The sequence below is a fragment of the Charadrius vociferus genome, unplaced genomic scaffold (assembly GCF_000708025.1).
Source record: "Charadrius vociferus isolate BGI_N301 unplaced genomic scaffold, ASM70802v2 scaffold478, whole genome shotgun sequence".
Classification (NCBI taxonomy): Eukaryota; Metazoa; Chordata; class Aves; order Charadriiformes; family Charadriidae; genus Charadrius; species Charadrius vociferus.
In genome coordinates, this window is record NW_009650063.1 from 751297 (window position 1) to 768675 (window position 17379).

The 17379-nt window shown below is 48.6% G+C and overlaps 1 protein-coding gene across 1 annotated transcript in view; it reads left to right on the plus strand.

The window, feature by feature from the left end:
- Positions 1 to 6956: 6956 nt before the first annotated feature.
- ENPP6 (ectonucleotide pyrophosphatase/phosphodiesterase 6) overlaps positions 6957 to 17379 on the plus strand; it is a 33305-nt gene continuing 22882 nt past the window's right edge. The window contains exon 1 of the mRNA XM_009891780.1: positions 6957 to 7212. Coding sequence (XP_009890082.1) covers positions 6957 to 7212 — 256 coding nt within the window. The remainder of the gene's footprint in view (positions 7213 to 17379) is intronic.

The window sequence follows — 17379 nt, forward strand, 5'->3', positions numbered from 1 at the left end:
TAGCCTCTGAAATCACCCCTCATTTAATGGGAAAATCTGAATACTTGGCTGAAATAAGTCTACGTTTGGCTAGCACTAGATGACTGTAAGATTGTGCAAGATTGTTAGACTTTAAGCTCAGACTTTCATCTTTTAAGGCTGTGACTCAAGCAAGGTAACAACCCGGCAGAAACGGCTGTGCAAGGCGCTGGTGGACGTGCAGAATACCCTGTTGTTCTCTTGGAGGAGCCACTGGCATGTGAATGGATGTGTTGAGCTAAATGTCCTGAGGAACGTGTTAATGTCACGGCACAGCAGGGTTAGTAACACCTACTTTATTTTGCTGATTATGGTTTTATTCCTTGTACTAAATAAATGAACTAATCTTGACCAACTTGCTTAGCTTGCCAAGTTTCCATCCCCACCCGAACTGCTGTGTGTTGACCCCTATTTCTAGTGTAGCAGTAAAATCCTTCACCACCATCCCCCGCCATACAGGGAAACAACCAGACAGCAGAGACGAAGCAGAGAACGCCGTATCCAGTTACTTAGGACTATCTGGTTTTGCTATCTAACAAACTTGACTAGGTGATTTCGACAGAGAAATGCATGGCGCAAGGTTTCCTCAATGAGGTAAAAACTCCTGCATTACAGGTCACCAGCGTCCAGGCAAGCACAGTCTTGGGCTAATTAAGTAATAACGTTGCAGGGACTTGAGTTACAAACGTTGGGGAGGTACTGGAGGTGGAGATGGGTTGATATCCAAGCAAAAATTAAATCTTTTGAAAAGAGTGAAGACTGATTTCGGTCTGAGACAATGATACTCTCCCTGAGCCGGATGGTCCTGTGCTCAGGCTGACACACCACAGGGTGAGGGAGGAGGTGGTCTTCTGCAGCATGCACCCATGAGGTGCCACCACCTGGTGCAGACTTCCCAGTCTTTCCTGACCTGAGCTCCTACATGTCTTCCAGTGGCAGATGCCCACTGTGTAGAGAGTTTAAGCCCACTGGTGATCAGCTTATTTTTCTTAATTGCCTTCACAACCGCTAGGAACCTCTGTGGCTCTGCAGGGTTCAGGTTAAAATTGTTATTCCAGCCCACACTGGCTATATGAAATGTGCTCTTCCTTGGGGGTATCTCCTGGGGGTTTATTCCACGTGATGTTTGCAGCCTCCATCCCACCTCAGCCCTGCAGACGAGCAGCCTCTCCTGCTGGGCAGCAGCAGCTGGTGGATCAGTCCTGTTGGAGATATGTCATTCCCTGCTGCTATCCCCTCAACCCTTTTCTTCTCTCCTTCACTATGAATGTCCACTGCAGGAGTTCAGATAATTTGTGTGTTTCTGAAGGGGGGAGAATCAGCTGCAACTGCTGCTGAAGACAATCCATTAAGAGAACATGTTCTTGGAGGCCTGGGTGCTGGTCATGTAACAGCTGGGTTAAGAGAGATACTAAGCAAAACACTTAAAAGGTCCTCCCACTGAAAAAATACTCCTGTTCTTCATCCTCCATAAGAACATAAAGTGCTAGGATGGCTGGACCTCTGTGTTTCCCAGCCCCCGGTGCACTTTTTTCCTGTGAATTTGACCCACATATGCTTTTAACAGTCACAGTCTTCAGGGACAAGGCATTGCACACCTGAACGATGATTTGGTGGGAAAACCCACCTCCTGTGTTTGTTCGGAACCCGATTTAGTTTCATTTAATGGAAGCACAGCCTGTTCCCCAAGGGGAACATTGTCAGGGAGCATTCACAGGGAAGGGCAGTGCTGGCGATAATGCACCAAGCCCATGCGGCTCCTTGCAAAGAAACCAAGGGGATTCCACTGGTTCGTTAAGTTTCTTCATCTCCACTAGATTTTTCTCAAATAGAAAAGTTATTAATATGACTCCTGACTGTTACAGTGAAGGACCTGGAGAGCTACTCTCCAAACATCACAATTGCCTGGACTGAGACACTTCAAAGAACATTTAACCAGCCCCTGACTGTCCATCAGGGCCACCACTGTCCCACTTTGATGTACTCATTACCCAACACGTGGATGCTTCCAGTAAGGCAAGTCTCATACCAGCCAGGTAGGTTAGAGGAAAACTGTGCCTCCAGAAGCCGTGAAAGATGATTGCTTTTCTCTAGGAAGGTTGGAGCCTCTAGCTTTGAAATGCTCTGTCCCTAACAAGAGTGTGACTTTAACATATATACTGTACGTGACTGGCAGCAAGAACAACCCATTTCCTGAGTCTTGAATACCTCATGACTGAACTATTGCGTACCAAAAGATCGCAGAAATAACTGACTTTACATTACATACCATCTAGGAAGATCTGATGGAACAGCAGATGCCTTGCCTAATGTGCCCCTCCGTGCAGAAGCGTTGGTGAGAATGCACAATGCAGGAGCAAAGACCCTGATATTAAACTTCTGCAGCTGATGACTTCTACCAAGGTAAGAGCTTCTGTCAGCTTGGAAGGCAGATACACGCATTATCAGCAGTTTTCTGTGAAAGTCGGCAGTGGGGCTGGTACCACCTGTACTGTTTTCAGCTTGGGTTTGATGGGGAGAGGAGAAAGAAGGACCTTAGACCAGCAGGGTTCAGACCTTAAAATTTCAGACTGGCACAAATCCTCTTCCACTTCTTCAAAGAAACACAAGCAACTTATCGTTCCCCTCAAGCCTCTTGTGTCTGGAGGTGGCCATGTCTTGTTCTCTAAGGAGAGAAAAGAAACAGCCAAACAAATAAGTCAGGCTGTGTTGGCCAAAGTGTTCGACTACTATTGTTTGTGAAGGAGGACAGGAACTGAAAAGGAATTACAAGCCAAAAATGAGTCATGTTATACCGCCTTGTCTTTCTTCCAGAAGAGAAAGAAGAACAAATTTTCCCTTCAGATTCTCTAATTCCCTGGGGAAAAGGGAAACCATGTTTTACTTTTAGCAGCTTTTGTTCTTGCGTGTGTTCCTGGACCTCAGGGCACAGATAGAGTGGAGCTTCTGGGGAGGCTGGTACATCTGACAAGCCAGACTGGACCATTGCTGTGAGCCTGGGGAATTTTCTTTCATTTCTATTGTTGTGTTTGTGAATTCTGCCCCCACCCCACCCCACCTCCCCCCACACACACACTCCCACCCCCACAAAAAAAAAAGAGATTCAAGGACACCGGAGGCAGTTTTCCAAAGATGGAAACCTGCTTTTTGCCAAGAGGGTTTCCTGAGCAGTCTAAGTGGTTGAGGATCTTGCCTCAAACAAAGTTTGGATCGCTGGGGTATCTCCTCATGCACAAATTGTGATGAGGGATTGTCATTCCTTTATGCATGCTTCTTCCTAAACCTGCTAACTAGTGAGGACTGTTGTCCCTCCACACCAGCTCAGGCTCTGATAGCTTTTGTAAGAGCATTTGTATCAAAATATTGTTGTGCTGGAGTCTCCAAGGCCATCTGGGGTTTTGTGCAGACAGGGTGCTTACAAATGAATGTGAACCAAAGCAAATCAACATTGCTTGGCAGGGATGAAATGCATTGCTAGGGTCTGCCTCTGCCAAGCTAGACTGTTTGGCTCCAGTCCCGCTCTTCGGGGGGATTGTCTGTCAAAACACAATTTGGTATTGTACGGCGTCATGGTTACATGGCTCACTACTCCTTTAACCCCTCTCAGGCCTTACACTCTTGTTATTTGTTGAGTGGAAACCTGTGAATCTCCAACTCTTAAAGCAGACCTCGGGCTCTGGTACCTTGTACCAATTGTCCCTCGTGATGCTGTGTTGGTTCGGGTAGAGCTTTCCCTTAGGAGCCGTCAACTGGTACACTGCAACCTTCTTGAAGGTAAGACATTTCTTAATGCCATGAAATAATACAAAGACATATCTGTACCATCTCATGATGGAATTCTGGCTTCTTGGCCTAACCACCTCAAAACCTGGTCATCCTTTCAAGGTGGGAATCCAGATTGGACACTTGATTGACTCTCCTTGATTATCCCATCCCTTCACGAGCAGCAGCTCCTGCTTCTGCCAAGCCCTGCTGGCAAGCCCAGAGGACACCCATTAGAGGACAAGCCAAGACATCAACGTGAATGACCTCATGGGTTTGCCAAGAGGTATGTAATCGTATCACCCTTGCCACTTCTGACACGTTTCTGAGTTCATTCAACCTAAATATTAATTTGACCAGAGAAGGCTCTGGGGAAACCTTATAGCCACCTTCCAGTACCTGAAGGGGGCCTACAGGAAAGATGGGGACAGGCTTTTTAGCAAGGTCTGTTGCGGTAGGACGAGGAGTAATGGCTTTAAACTAAAAGAGGGAAGATTCAGAGTAGATATAAGAAAGAAATTTTTTAAGCTGAGGGTGGTGAGACTCTGGCCCAGGTTGCCCAGAGCGGTGGTGGATGCCCCATCCCTGGAAATGTTCCAGGTCAGGTTGGACGGGGCTCTGAGCAACCTGACCCCTTTGAAGATGTCCCTGCTCATTGCAGGTGGGGTTGGACTAGATGGCCTTTAAAGGTCCCTTCCGACCCAAACTATTTTATGACTCTATGATTCTATAAATATGGACATAGTAAATTACCAAAGTGGCTTGGCCAAAAGACAACATTACAGGTGGCTCCGAGCCCATTACATACCGGTTTTGTAATAGTGAAAATCCTCAGCAAGCGCTGGTCAAAGTGCTGTCTCTGAGCATAGCTTCTGCTGGGCCACCTCCCTCCTTGGAGCAGGAGGAGGACGTGCGCATTCCCTTCGGCGGGCAGATCCTCAGCTGGGACAGCCCGGCACGCAGCTGCAGGCTCGTCCCCGGCGGGCAGAGCAGCGGCAGCCTTGCACAGGCTGGGACGCCGGCGAAACGCAGCCCGGCTGCCTGGGTCACGCAACCTTGCAGCTTTCCTCTCATACTGTGGAATTTGGGTGTTTTCCTTCAAAATTCAGGCTAGAGCACGCTGGTACTGCCTGGCTCTCCCAGGCAATGTCTGCTCCAGGGGCTGGGATGGGCCTCCAGGACCTGTTATCGTCTCAGCAGGTTGGGGACTGTAGTCCATCTGTCCTTCTCCTGGGCACAGGGCTGTACAGATGGCTCCGGGGCTCAGCTGGCTCTGACCCGAGGTGCAGCACAGCTGTGTGACCCTGGGTTGGTTTTGCTGAGAAAACTGCTGCTGCTGCTGCTGCACTGTGAGAAAACACATGAACGAAAGCCAGGCAAGATAAGGAAAGTCAAAACACAGACAGAATTAAAGTTGTCAAGATGATAATAGCTAGCAATGCAAGGCTCCAAAAGTAAATGCTATGTGAAAAAAGAAAAAACCCTGAAGGGCCGGTTCAGTCACTCTCTTGCTCTGAAGATCCCTGGGCTGGAGCCAAGAAATGCCCCGAGTCCTTGGCTCAGATGTAACTCTGGCGTGAGGGTATGTCCCCAGTGCTGGGCTCTGAGATGGGGGATGGAAAAAGGGGCATATGAAAAAAAAGAGGAAGGAAAAGAGTGGCTGGGCAAGTCGTAGAGAGGGAGATGTCCACAAGGAGTGCATTTAGCTCGCTGGCAGGGAGGAAGCACGGAGGAATTTGAGTGGGAAGGTGAACATGAGCATCTCCAGCTGAAGAGCCTGAGCAGCCCTGCTCGACGACAGGCTCACCCTCCGTCTTCGTCCACCTGCCTTGAACGACTCCCTCCTATGGAAAACCCCAGCAGCACCCCTTCCCCTGGCAGGGCATCTTCTCTCTTGAGCTGGAAGCCCCGTGGGAGACGGGCAGGGACAGCACCTCTCCGGTCCTGTTCCGGGAGCAGTGGGAGACCTGCAGCCAGCACAAAGCCATGCAGAAGGCAGGCCAGGACGCGAGGGGGTTTTGCCCAGGTGAAAATAAGCTTTTGGGGCAAAGGAGGCTGAAGGCCATCTTGCCAAGCCTGCGTCAGCCCGGTGTTTGGCAAGAGGCGACCAGACACGCTGGACGTGCCGTTGGGAGCTTTGAAGGAGCAAACAGAGGTTCCGACATCCAGCTGTTGCAACCTTCCCCAGGTGTAAACATCTTCGAGGGGCCGTTCCCACGAGGGGTGAGACAGGGGCTGGAAACACACCCACCCCCAACCCCCCGGGGCTGTATTCTCCTCCTCGCACTGAGAAATGCAAAAGTCACCCTTCCCTCATCCCAGCTTTGTCCAGCAGGTAGCTTCTCCTCACCTGCAGCGTTTCAGAGTTAATACATCGCTATGAACTTGTTTTATTTGGGAAAAACAAACACAATTCAATAAAAGTGAGTTAATATGTAATTACGGCGTACCACAGGTGCTGGCATTGCATTAGAGGTATAGGTAGGCTCCTGCGGCTGGCCGGAGAACCTGGTGGTGAGTCACGGCTAAAATGTGAACAAATTTTCGTTTTTAATATGAAATTTGGCACCACCCAGCTCTTCATCTCTTAATCTCTTAGTAATACCAACAGCCAGAAAATAAATGTATAATTTGTTCTGTCTAATGCTGAAAACTAGATTTTTCTACTAGTGCAAGAGGGGGTTGATTAGCCCCGTGGCAGCACAGAGTAAGTGGAGAGGACAGGGTCCTTTGCAGGGACTCGGGTCCATGCAGAGGTGAGCTTGCTCAGCTGGCGCTTTGGGGTACGGCCGTACCATTGAGACGCCGGACCTCAGCTCCCATACCCCACCTCCCAAACCGGGGAGATGCTTTGCCTTACTCTCACTCTGAGTTTCTACCACAAGCCACTGCCGGAAAGACGAGAAGAAAGCTCCCGTTCGCGCGGCTGGAGATGTAACGCTCTCTTTTAAAGAAAGCAGCAGCCCCGACGCCACGGAGCTGGCGAGCAGGCAGGATGTAAGTTAATCATCTGCTTGCAATTAACCTGTGACCTCCCACGCCCACAACACACGCGGGGCAGTGCTGTAGCTTTAACGCCGGCGGTGGAAGCAGGAGGGAGGACAGCAGTGCCAGAAGCTGCTGCAGATCCCTCACTGCTGCCCCGTCCCCCAGCCCCGGCAGCGCCGTGCCCGGCCATGGGGAGCCACAGCCTGCTGGCCGCCATCCTGGCCACCATCCTCGCCTCCCTCTTGCCGCTCCCCGTCGCCCCCTCGTCCCACCGCAAGCTCCTGGTGTTCCTGCTCGACGGCTTTCGCTTCGACTACATCGATGACAGGGAGCTGGAGGGTCTGCCAGGCTTTCGGGACATTGTGAACATGGGGGTGAAGGTGGATTACATGACCCCAGACTTCCCCAGCCTCTCCTACCCGAATTACTACACGCTGATGACGGGTGAGTACCTGCCTTTGCTGCGATGCTCCGCGGAGCTGCCAGCTCCCCGTGACTTTTTCCTGCAAAGACGACACAAAAATAACCCAGGTCTGGCTTTTAGCTGGGAATTTAAAAGCACTGCGGCGTTACAGCTCGGTGTTGCTTGACTGAAATCTGCTCTGAAGTTGGAAATGCCTCTTGGAGCTGATTTTTGAAGTTCTCCTTTGCTCTCGCGCTGTGCTGCTGGGTCCCTACCTGCAGCCACCACAGCAGCACGGCCGTCCAGGGCTCCCCGATGGGAGCACTGATGGGGGCTGCTGCATACAGAACATAAAAAAGAGTGGGAAATGCACGGAAAAATGAATACAGAGCCTGCTCACAGACTTTCCAGATAATAAAAAGGCGTGTAAACTGAGGGTGGCTAAGAGAAGAACTTATTTTCAGCCAGTTTGTGTTTTCAAGTTTAGAGTTAAATTTCTTTTTAAACTCAACAGACTTTCTGCTTTCACAGGTCCCTGCCTTAATGTTTCCCTAGGTCCTTATTTTTGTAAGATAATCTGAAATAGCCAAATAGAAAGACATTAAGGATTTTTGCTTTTGGTCCCCTACACTTTCCCTTTTTCTGACTGCACAGGAGAGGCTCTCAGTAAATTGGGAGGACAGTCATAATTTTCAGTATGTTGATTTCCCTGTAATCTAAGCAGAGCAACACATGATTACAGGGATACTAGGAAGGTACACAGAATATAACTGAGCCCTTCACAGCAGAGAAAAACACCCTGGAAACAACATTTAAGTAAAAAAAAACAAAAAAAAACCCAAAAAACAAAACACAAACCCAAACGAAAACCCCCAAACAAACAGAAAAGTTTTTCTGGAGTTTCTAATTGGGTTTTTCTCCAGAGTTATTTAACAAACAAGACATTCCAGCTAAGGAGGAGTGAGAAAATCTGTCCTCTCCGGAGATATGTGGTATCTTCTGCTGTCCTCAGAACAATACAGTGCCCAGCGGTCCATATACCGCTTGCTGGGAAAGCAAATAGATGCCATTGTAAGACAGAAATCTGACATCAGTTGTGCTCAGCTTGTTTTGAAACTGCTTAACCCCTTCCTCCCTCTCTTGGGAGAGGAATGCCTTTCTCTCGCTCATCTCTGAACAGAAAAGAGTACAAAACCATCACAGGTTTTTTTTTCATGACTTGATGGAAATGCATGAATGCAGAGCAAATGTCACGACTGAAAATAGAGATGTCACTCCACTGTGGACCTTGTTCTTTACGTGAACGTAGGCACACTGGCTTAACACTTCACGTGCAAAAAGCCTCTTTGTTAAAGTGAAGCAGGAAAGTGACTGCTTTCTCTCCTTACCACATTTAATCATCACTTCTATTAAGTGTGTATGCATAGAGCAAAGTCTATAATCAGCCTTTCGAGGAATTTTGAAAACATCTTATTTTGTACTTACAAAGAAGGAGTTTTGTTTTTGCCGATGAAACACCGCTACGAGACTTTTCACGCTTTTAGGGTACCAGGGTTTCTACACCCTAGCTTGAAGCCACGAGACAATCTATGAGATCAAACTCAACTCTTCTTGCCAGTCTCCTGGCCTTCGTGATGAGGTTCTCAATGCAAATACAACTTAACCACAAATAACAATTCACCTTCCTAACACATGAGTCATAGCAGTGTTAAATAGGTCAGGAACCAACCGGGGACCAAGTTCAGGTGATGAACGTGCCCAGAGGAAGAACCAAGACTGCACTTGAGCCGCAGGGTGTTAGTGGACCCCATGGCTGTGTCCTGGCATGACAGCAAGGCAAATTCCATGGCTACACTGTTCTTACCCCGACGCCGTGGTGTGGTCTCTGCAGAAAGGAGAAGTCACATTTTAGTTGGTGGTGGGAGTGTGGGGCACGCGGCAGACGTAGCGTTGGCTGTGTTCAGTCTGTGCACGTTCAATTCGCAAAGCTGAGACAGCTTTTTGGAAAAAATAAAGCATGGCAGGGTGACATGAGCATTGTGCCGCAGTGACCTGCTTAAGGATGGGCAAGTTACTGTCTCCCCGTTGCTGCTGTACAGGCAGGAGAAAGCTTACATCGCATCTCCCCAGTCATGCATCTCCGGTGCTGGGAGGGGGGCTGTAACTGGCTTTTTTTCCATTTGCAACTGGGATGTGCGGGACTTAAATGTTACCACAGTTTCTTCTGGGAAATCAGGGACTGCAAGGACAAGCTGTTGTTCATATCTTGTCCTACACTGCTGCCTCATGAGGCATTAAGAAACTCATGTTTTAACCTCCAAATTGCCATATTTTAGTATTTGTGACTGTGGTTTCATAGTATATTGGCTTTTTTCAGCTTAAGAAATTTCTGGCCCCACCTGCACATTCCCACCTTTGCCCTGTTCATTATATCCCACCACTTTTTCAGGTAAACACTCCCATCCCTTCTTTCTCTGCTCATTCACAAGGTCGCTTGGCTCCCACAAGCATACATGGCTGGCAGGTCTAGGACAGCATGTGATGAAAATGCTGGGATGCATTTCTCTCTTGCCTCTATCCATTCATGTGAGCAAGGCCTCTCCTTTCTGCATACTGCCCTTCACCTCACATCCACGCAACCTTCATGACTCTGGAGAGGTTTAGTTGTTACAGAGGGAAGTTGTCCCTCATTTTGGTGGCTTTGGAGGAGGACAGTGGACTCCTCTCCTCAAACATCATCACAGTTGGGACAGGTCAGTCCCCTCAAATGCAATCTCACCTCCTCCTCCTGCACAGACCTGCAGGAGGAGGTTATGGAGGTCAGCAGCATCTGCCCCACAGTGTCTCAGTGCAGACGCCCAACTGCACCCGTCAGCCGTGCCAGAAGGTAGCGTTTCTCTGGAACAGGCAACTAGCAAGCAATAGCACGCAACACATCTGTCTGATTACCTGCAGGATCTTCTAGTCATTATACTTTACTTTACTGAAGATTTCAAGAGGGCAGACTAACTGAATTTGGCATTCATGAGAAACAGCAATTTTACTGAGATTTTCAAAGCTATAACCAAATAGATGCAACCATAACTGATGACCGAAAGCCATGTAGCTAAAGACAACTAACTAATATATGCTCATGTGAAGCATGCCCCATTTTGCTGAGACTGGGTGCGAGGGGAAGCACAGACACAGTGGGAGGAATAGGTAAACAGAACAGATAAATTTTGGAAGGGGAGCGGGTGGAGGGATGTGACTCGCCCGTGGTCAGGCAGAGCTGCAGGGCAGTGGCAGACCTCTCCATGGGTTGCCCTCCTACTTAAATCTGATGCTGCTGTTAACCTGTGAGAAGATATTTGCTGAAGCTTCCCAGAGTGACACAGAAAGCCTCAGCCCAAAGCCCGGGGCCTGCCTAGAGGTCTTTTGTCTTCCTCCATGTCTACAGCAATTATGAGAAAGAAAACCAGAGCATAGAAACAAGAGGAATGCTAATGCTTTCGCACTAATGGTTTGGCTTCTTCATGTAAAGTCAGCCAGTGATTCAGAGCTTGGGGAGAAGCTCCAGTCTCCCTTCGAGCCAGGACACGGCGTCATGACCTGCTACTTGCTTGAAAAAGCACCAAACAACAGCCAAGTCACTGCTGGAGCAAAGGGATCTCACTGACATGCAACAAGAGAAGTCATTTTGTTACAAAAATCTGGTGGTATGCAAGATAGCCCAAGGATGTCCCAGCTTAACATCCCACTCCACGAAAAGCAATTCTCTCTAACAACTTAATTCATGCCCTGTTTCTCAGTTTTGGCTTCCACAGTGGTGTAAAGACTGGTTCTTGGATGGTTGGGTTGTTTTCTGAGCTGCTAGACCAAATTCTGCCTGGTGTCCTAGCTCCCCATGCTCCAGTTACGATATTGCAGTCGTTGACCTGAAAGGTGCAGCATAAAATGGTGAATTAGGTCAAAGGAGCTGCTGCTGCTGACACGTGTGTTTGAGAGAGCTTTGGGAGGCTCAACGTGGGCTTGGCAAGGGAGGGAAGAAGGAGTCCGAATACGCGTATCCCAAAAGGCTCACTTAATCACACTACGTGCTGTTTGTTTTGCAGAGAAAGGAATTAAGACCACAAGCCACCTCGGGATTTTATCCTGTGGGGAGCTTTTAGTATTTCCCTTTCCCTGCCTCAGCCTGGCTCTGCAGGGAGCTCCCGTGCCAAGCTAAACGGAAAGTCTGAGGTCTCCCCATAACTGCTGCAAGCACGAGTTATTGCTTCAGAGCCCTTCGTGCCATAGCTCTCGAGAAAAGCTGCTCATGCTGAGGAGTTTGGGTCTCCCTCGCCTGCCAACGCGTAGGCGTTGGGGGGGTGCTGGTGGACCCACCCCTCTATCCCAGCTCCTCTGAACCCCCGCAGCTCAGGGCGTGTGGGGGTCCCTCACATTTCCAGCCCCAGCCAGCACAAACAGGGGTGGACGGTATCATATCTGAGCTGGAAACTCCAGGAGGATTTATTTTCCAAGATCCTGACAACAAATGAGATCTTTTCTGGCAGGTCCTCTGTGAGGACGCAGCCGCCACCAGTCAGCTGTGCGGCCCCGCGTCCAAGAACTGTATTTCTCTTGGCCTCCATTGGAAGCGGATGGAGTCCTTGCTCACAGAAGTGGGTAGGTGGGTGGGTGGAGAGCTGCTTGGAGAGGAGCTGGCGAGGGCCCTCTGTGTCCTTCTTTGGAGAGAACCTGATCTTAAATACTTGGCAGAGAAGCTACGAGATCCCGTGAAGCTTGTGGGATGGAGGAGAAGGTTGAACAGATTGTGTTTCGGGTCTCCTTGAACCCCAAGGTGAGGCCCATAGCCTTTGCAGGGTTGTCCCACTCTTGCCATAACTCAGTGATGGCATATTTGGGGATTCTCTAAAATACAGAGGTGGTGTGTGGTGTTTTCCCAGCCACTGTGGATCAGCCCTGTGTATGCCATCACCTTTTCCTCTGCACAGCAGGAGAGAGAGGGGCAACAGGAGCACTGGCACAGGCTGCCCAGATGGGTTGTGGAGTCTCCCACTCTGGAGACATTCAAAACCCACCTGGACGCTGTCCTGTGCAACCTGTTGTAGGTGACCCTGCTCTGGGGGCGGGGTTGGACTAGATGATCTCCAGAGGTCCCTTCCAACCCTGACCATTCTGTGATTCTATAACACAGCAGGTCCCGGAGATGGGTGATAGTCAAGGTCTACTCTGCCAGACTGAAGGTTTCACCCATCATCTGTGTTTCTTCCGTACTTCTTCCAGTCCTCACCCTCAGTGTTGCCATACTTGACTGCTGAGGGGCTTTGGTGGGTGACATTGTGGTCTGATAAATGGCCAGTCTGCTTTTCTTTTCCCGTGAGCACAGCTAATGGTGACATATGCTGCACCCCGTTTATTCCATGCTTTCTGGGAGCAAATGTCCTTCGGGATCCCACCCCTGGAGTCCTCTGGGGTCTGGCTGATGTGCACACGTACTGGTACATTTATTGTTTGCTGTGAGAGGTCTCCTGGTTTACAGCACAGCATCTCCACTCTCCATCCACTTGGTATCCAGAGGAAACCCCATCTGGTGATGGCTGTAGCAGATGCCTCTTTTCTGCTACCTGGTTAATGGTATCCAGACTCCATCCTGGTCCAGGAAAGGATGCTGACAATTTCCATTTAGCAGTTAAGCAAGCTTTTAACCACATAAACAATAACTGCATGTTGTGTGAGACATAAAAAATGGAGGGATAGGAGTACAACAGGGAAATTTATTATCAGCACACATGAACTGAAACTATCTCAGCTTCACTGTCCAGGCCAAGAAAAAAGCCAGAAGGACACAAAGAGCATGTTGAGTGGCAAGGCAATAGGATTTTTTCTTTTCGCTCCTCTTTTAACCACCACAGATTCCAGCAGCAGCAAAGATTTAAAAGATTCTGACTGTGACATACAGTTTTTAAATCAAGAGTCTCTTCTTTTTCTTGGCTTCAGTACCTTTCCGTTTCTAAAACTACATGTTGGGAAGCCAAAGAGCACGAAGAAGTCTGTGGTAATACTATTAACTGGCAGGGAAAGGGTACTGTCCTAGCAAGGACAGGCTGGAGAAGAGAGTGGGAACCAGGAGGGTTTTTCATTTTCACATTCTTCATCTCGCTTTGTTTACTCACCGCCTGCAGGAAGGTTGCAATGCCAATTGCCAAGGTTTTTCTCTTTCACACATATACAAAATGTTGTAAAAATCTGTGTTTGCTCTCTACCAGTTAAAAAAGTGGAAACACTCTCGCAGTGGAGAACAGAAAGTTTTCTCTAACACAAGTTCATATGCTACAAATTGAAGCAGAGAGGTTTTTTCCTTGTTACTGGCTACAACCTCACAGCTCACAACTAGTATATTTGCTATCAGCTATCAGCAGCAGTAAGTGGACATTCGCGTATCATGGTATTTCTTTGCCCAGAGCTGAGGTCACAGCTGATGACCAGAAAACCGTCAGAGGCTCATACCCTCTCTAATGGTGCAGGCAGCAGCTTTGCCCATTGTTTTGTTCTGTAGTGCTCTCTGTAGCGCTTGGAGCTGTGGTGCCCTGGAGCTGTACCCAGCTGTGGGTGGTCAGGGGACCCGTTGTGGTCCTTCAGCCCACTGCTGTCACTGGAGATCTGGAGATCAGCTGACAGCTTGGAGTACCTGCTTTACAGGGACACAAGACCTGCCTTCCCAGGACCTGTTGGAGCAGGTCCAGAGGAGATCATGAAGATGCTCCAAGGGCTGGAGCACCTCTGTTGTGAGGACAGGCTTAGAGAGTTTGGGTTTTTGAGCCTGGAGAAGAGAAGGCTCTGGGGAGATCTTATTGCTGCCTTCCAGTACATAAAGGGGCTACAGGAGAGCTGGGGAGGGACTCTTGATCAGGGAGTGCAGTAACAGGACAAGGGGTAATGGTTTTAAACTAAAAAGAGGGAAGATCTAGGCCAGAAATAAGGAAGAAATTTTTTACACTGAGGGTGGTGAAGCACTGTCCCAGGTCTCCCAGAGAGGTGGTGGATGCCCCATCCCTGGAAACATTCCAGGTCAGGTCGGAGAGGGCTCTGAGCATCCTGATCTAGTTGAGGATGTCCCTTCTCATGGCAGGGGGGGGTGGGCTAGATGGGCTTTTAAAGGACCTTCTGTCCCAAACCATTCTGTGACTCTATGATTCCTGCACAAGCACGCATCCGAAGCCTAATCTGGATGCTTTGGAAGCAATTTTCGTGCACCCCAGCCCCGACCCCATTATGAAAGCATTGAATTAAGAGTTTCATACTCTTATTAAATGAACCCTCTTCAGGAAAAAAAAAAAAAAAGCTTTGTATATCAGACATTTTTCTGTGCTTTTGGATGTGATCCTACCTGGATTGCGAAGTCTCACCTGGCGTAGGCTAAGGTGTTTCTGCTTTGGATCTGTCTGGTACTGGAGGCCATAAAAAGTCAGAAAGACTTTGCCCGCAAGCTTTTCTTGGAACATAAATTGTCTGTGCACATCTTGCAGGGATCTTTTTTGCTCAGGGGCCTGCAGATGGCAGGGCCGCTTTGCCCAGACCAGAGCTCCCCCTGCCCCGACTTCTCATGAGCCCTGCTCTTCTCCAGACCACATAAGGTTCAGCACACAAGTTTTGTTTTTTCCTGAGGTCTTTCTTTCCAAAGCAGAGCAGATGAGACCCAGCCGGGGAAGAGCAGAGCAGGGTTTATATCGAGGTGGGCAGAGCTGGGCCCTTCAGGGACCTTCAGGATGCTTTTCAGCTGGGCGCAGCTGGCTGGGCTCAGTCCTTGGGGATGGCAACACCACGATATCTGCTCCAGAGCGAGAATATGGTCTTCATGACTTTAAAGACCTGCTCTCTTCCTCCTCATGGCAGGCAGCGTGGGCAGAGCATTTCCCAGGGCAAGACATCCAGCAGGGCTGGAAGTGGGGTGAGAAGCCGAGAAATGAGTGTATATGAATAATAGAATCATAGGATGGTTTAGGTTGGGAAGGACCTTGAAGATCATTGAATTCCAACGCCCCTGCCATGGGCAGGGACACCTCCCACTAGACCAGGTTGCCCAAGGCCACATCCAGCCTGGCCTTGAACACCTCCAGGGATGGGGCCTCAACAACCTCTCTGGGCAACCTGAGCGTTGCATTGGGTCAGTGTTTAGGTGACTCTTCAAGCAAGGGAATAGCGGAGGAAAGACTTTGTGGGGAGGGGAGGGAGGGGAGAAAGGGAAGTGCATGTCTCACTTTGGCTGTTAAAACCTACCTACCTTTCGTGTGTGCAGCGTGGGGAGGAACTTAACTCTTCCCCAGCCTATATAGCCCCATGGCAGCCTGTGCTTGCATCTGCCCTCCTGACTCTTGTCGCTTCCTGGGGAGTGGGACATGGGAGGAAAGGTCTCACCTCAGCGGCAAGGCATGCATATAATATTACATAGTACCGTACATTTAGCTAAATGCTCATACTTATGTTCATCATCAGGTGGATACTGCATGGGTGCAGATTGCAGTACCTTTGCTGCATGGGCTAATGTACACACCGTGGGTTCTCTGCTATATCTGATTTCCTCCATGCAGAGACAGTTTACCCCCGTTTTGCGCCCGATGCACCAGGTATAGCATTGCACATCTGCCACACACTGCCTCTCTTCTAAAAACTGAGTGTTTCAGAAGAGCGTTTTCTCTTGTAGATTTAGGCGCAGGTGGTACCTGTATGATGTATCATGCCTACTGGTAACCCTCCGTGCTGTCCCTGCAGTTAGTGGAAGACCACCAAAGGAAGAAGAGGTCATTTGGCAGCGGGCAAACACCAGAGGAGCACACACTCTGGTTTCCAAATCTCACATAGGGTCAATGTAGGGTGCACAGCGCTCAGCATCACTGTGCTCTTGTTGTGGGTGGCCAAGTGGCTGAGAGTTTTGTTGGGTTTCTGTTGGTTTTTTTTTTATTATTATTTTTTTATTTCATCTTTGTTTTGCATAGATTCATTTGAATGCTGACAAAAGTGCCTGGAGACATGGGAATGTGCTTTAGACAAAGCCAATGCTGTAAGAAGTGTAGTGTCCATGTAAGCTGTAGCACACAGACTTGCAAATGCTTTTGCTGGCCCTCTTCCAGAAGGATACAGCAGTTATCATATTCCTGGGAACTATACCCTCTTTGTTTTCCTCCGTTGCTTGGGGAAGGGGTGCTTTCTGCTACAACTGCAGTGAGTTTAACTAGGGAAATCTGTGTGCTGAAATTGCCTTTTGCCCTGTTTCTACTTTTGTAACTCTTAAGATAGCATTTCATTACAGAGGAAAGCTGCAGTAATGGAAGCAATAATAAATTCACCTTGTTGTGGTAACTGTCTAACACCATGTGGCTATTTTGATAATCAGTAAAAAGGAGATCACCAGAGGTCATCTTCTCAGGATGGAGAAAATAGGTTACAACAGGGGCTGTAAAGAACTCGGGTTGTACAGGTGACTCAAAAGAAATTTGAGAATTGACCTTAATTCTGTGTATGAATGTCTTTGAGGGGGAGAAATGCCAGCTATTGCAGGGCTTTTTAATCCAGTGAGCAAGGCACAGAACAGGCACGGTTGACGATTAGGGAAGGTCAAAAATAAAATTAGAGACCAGGCATACCTTTTGAACAGTTTTTACTGATGACAAATATTGGGACGAGCAACCCAAGGAAGAGATTGATTAGTTGGGTATTGATGTCTCCCAAGGAGGTCCAGGGTCTTTCTGGGGCACAGGCTTCAGGCAAGGAGACGTGAATAGCTCCAGGCAGCACTAAATGGTCATGTCTTTTGGTCTGCCTGATCAGATCAGCTGATTTCTCCTCCTGGCCCTGTGAACCAGGGGTGTCCATGATGAAAATTTATGCCTTATAGTCTTCTAGTCCTCTTTATCAATATAAAAAAGATATTTGGAGTCCACGGAAGAATCAATTTGTCTGATGTGGTGATCAGAAGAATACTGTCCTCTGTATTAGTGCACACAGTTAATTGAACTTCCCAACAGTGCTACAAATAACAACCTCTGTTCTGTTCCTCAAAGAGGTGGGCAAACTGACAGCAGACCTCAAATCCTATAGGAAGCTCACATCAGCAGCAGTTAGAGCTCATTGTTTCTGTATGAAGACTATACTGTACATCATACAAATACGTGACTTCACCGCTTCAGCACCATCCTGCAGGTTTCCCAGTCTGGCACCAGTTGCCT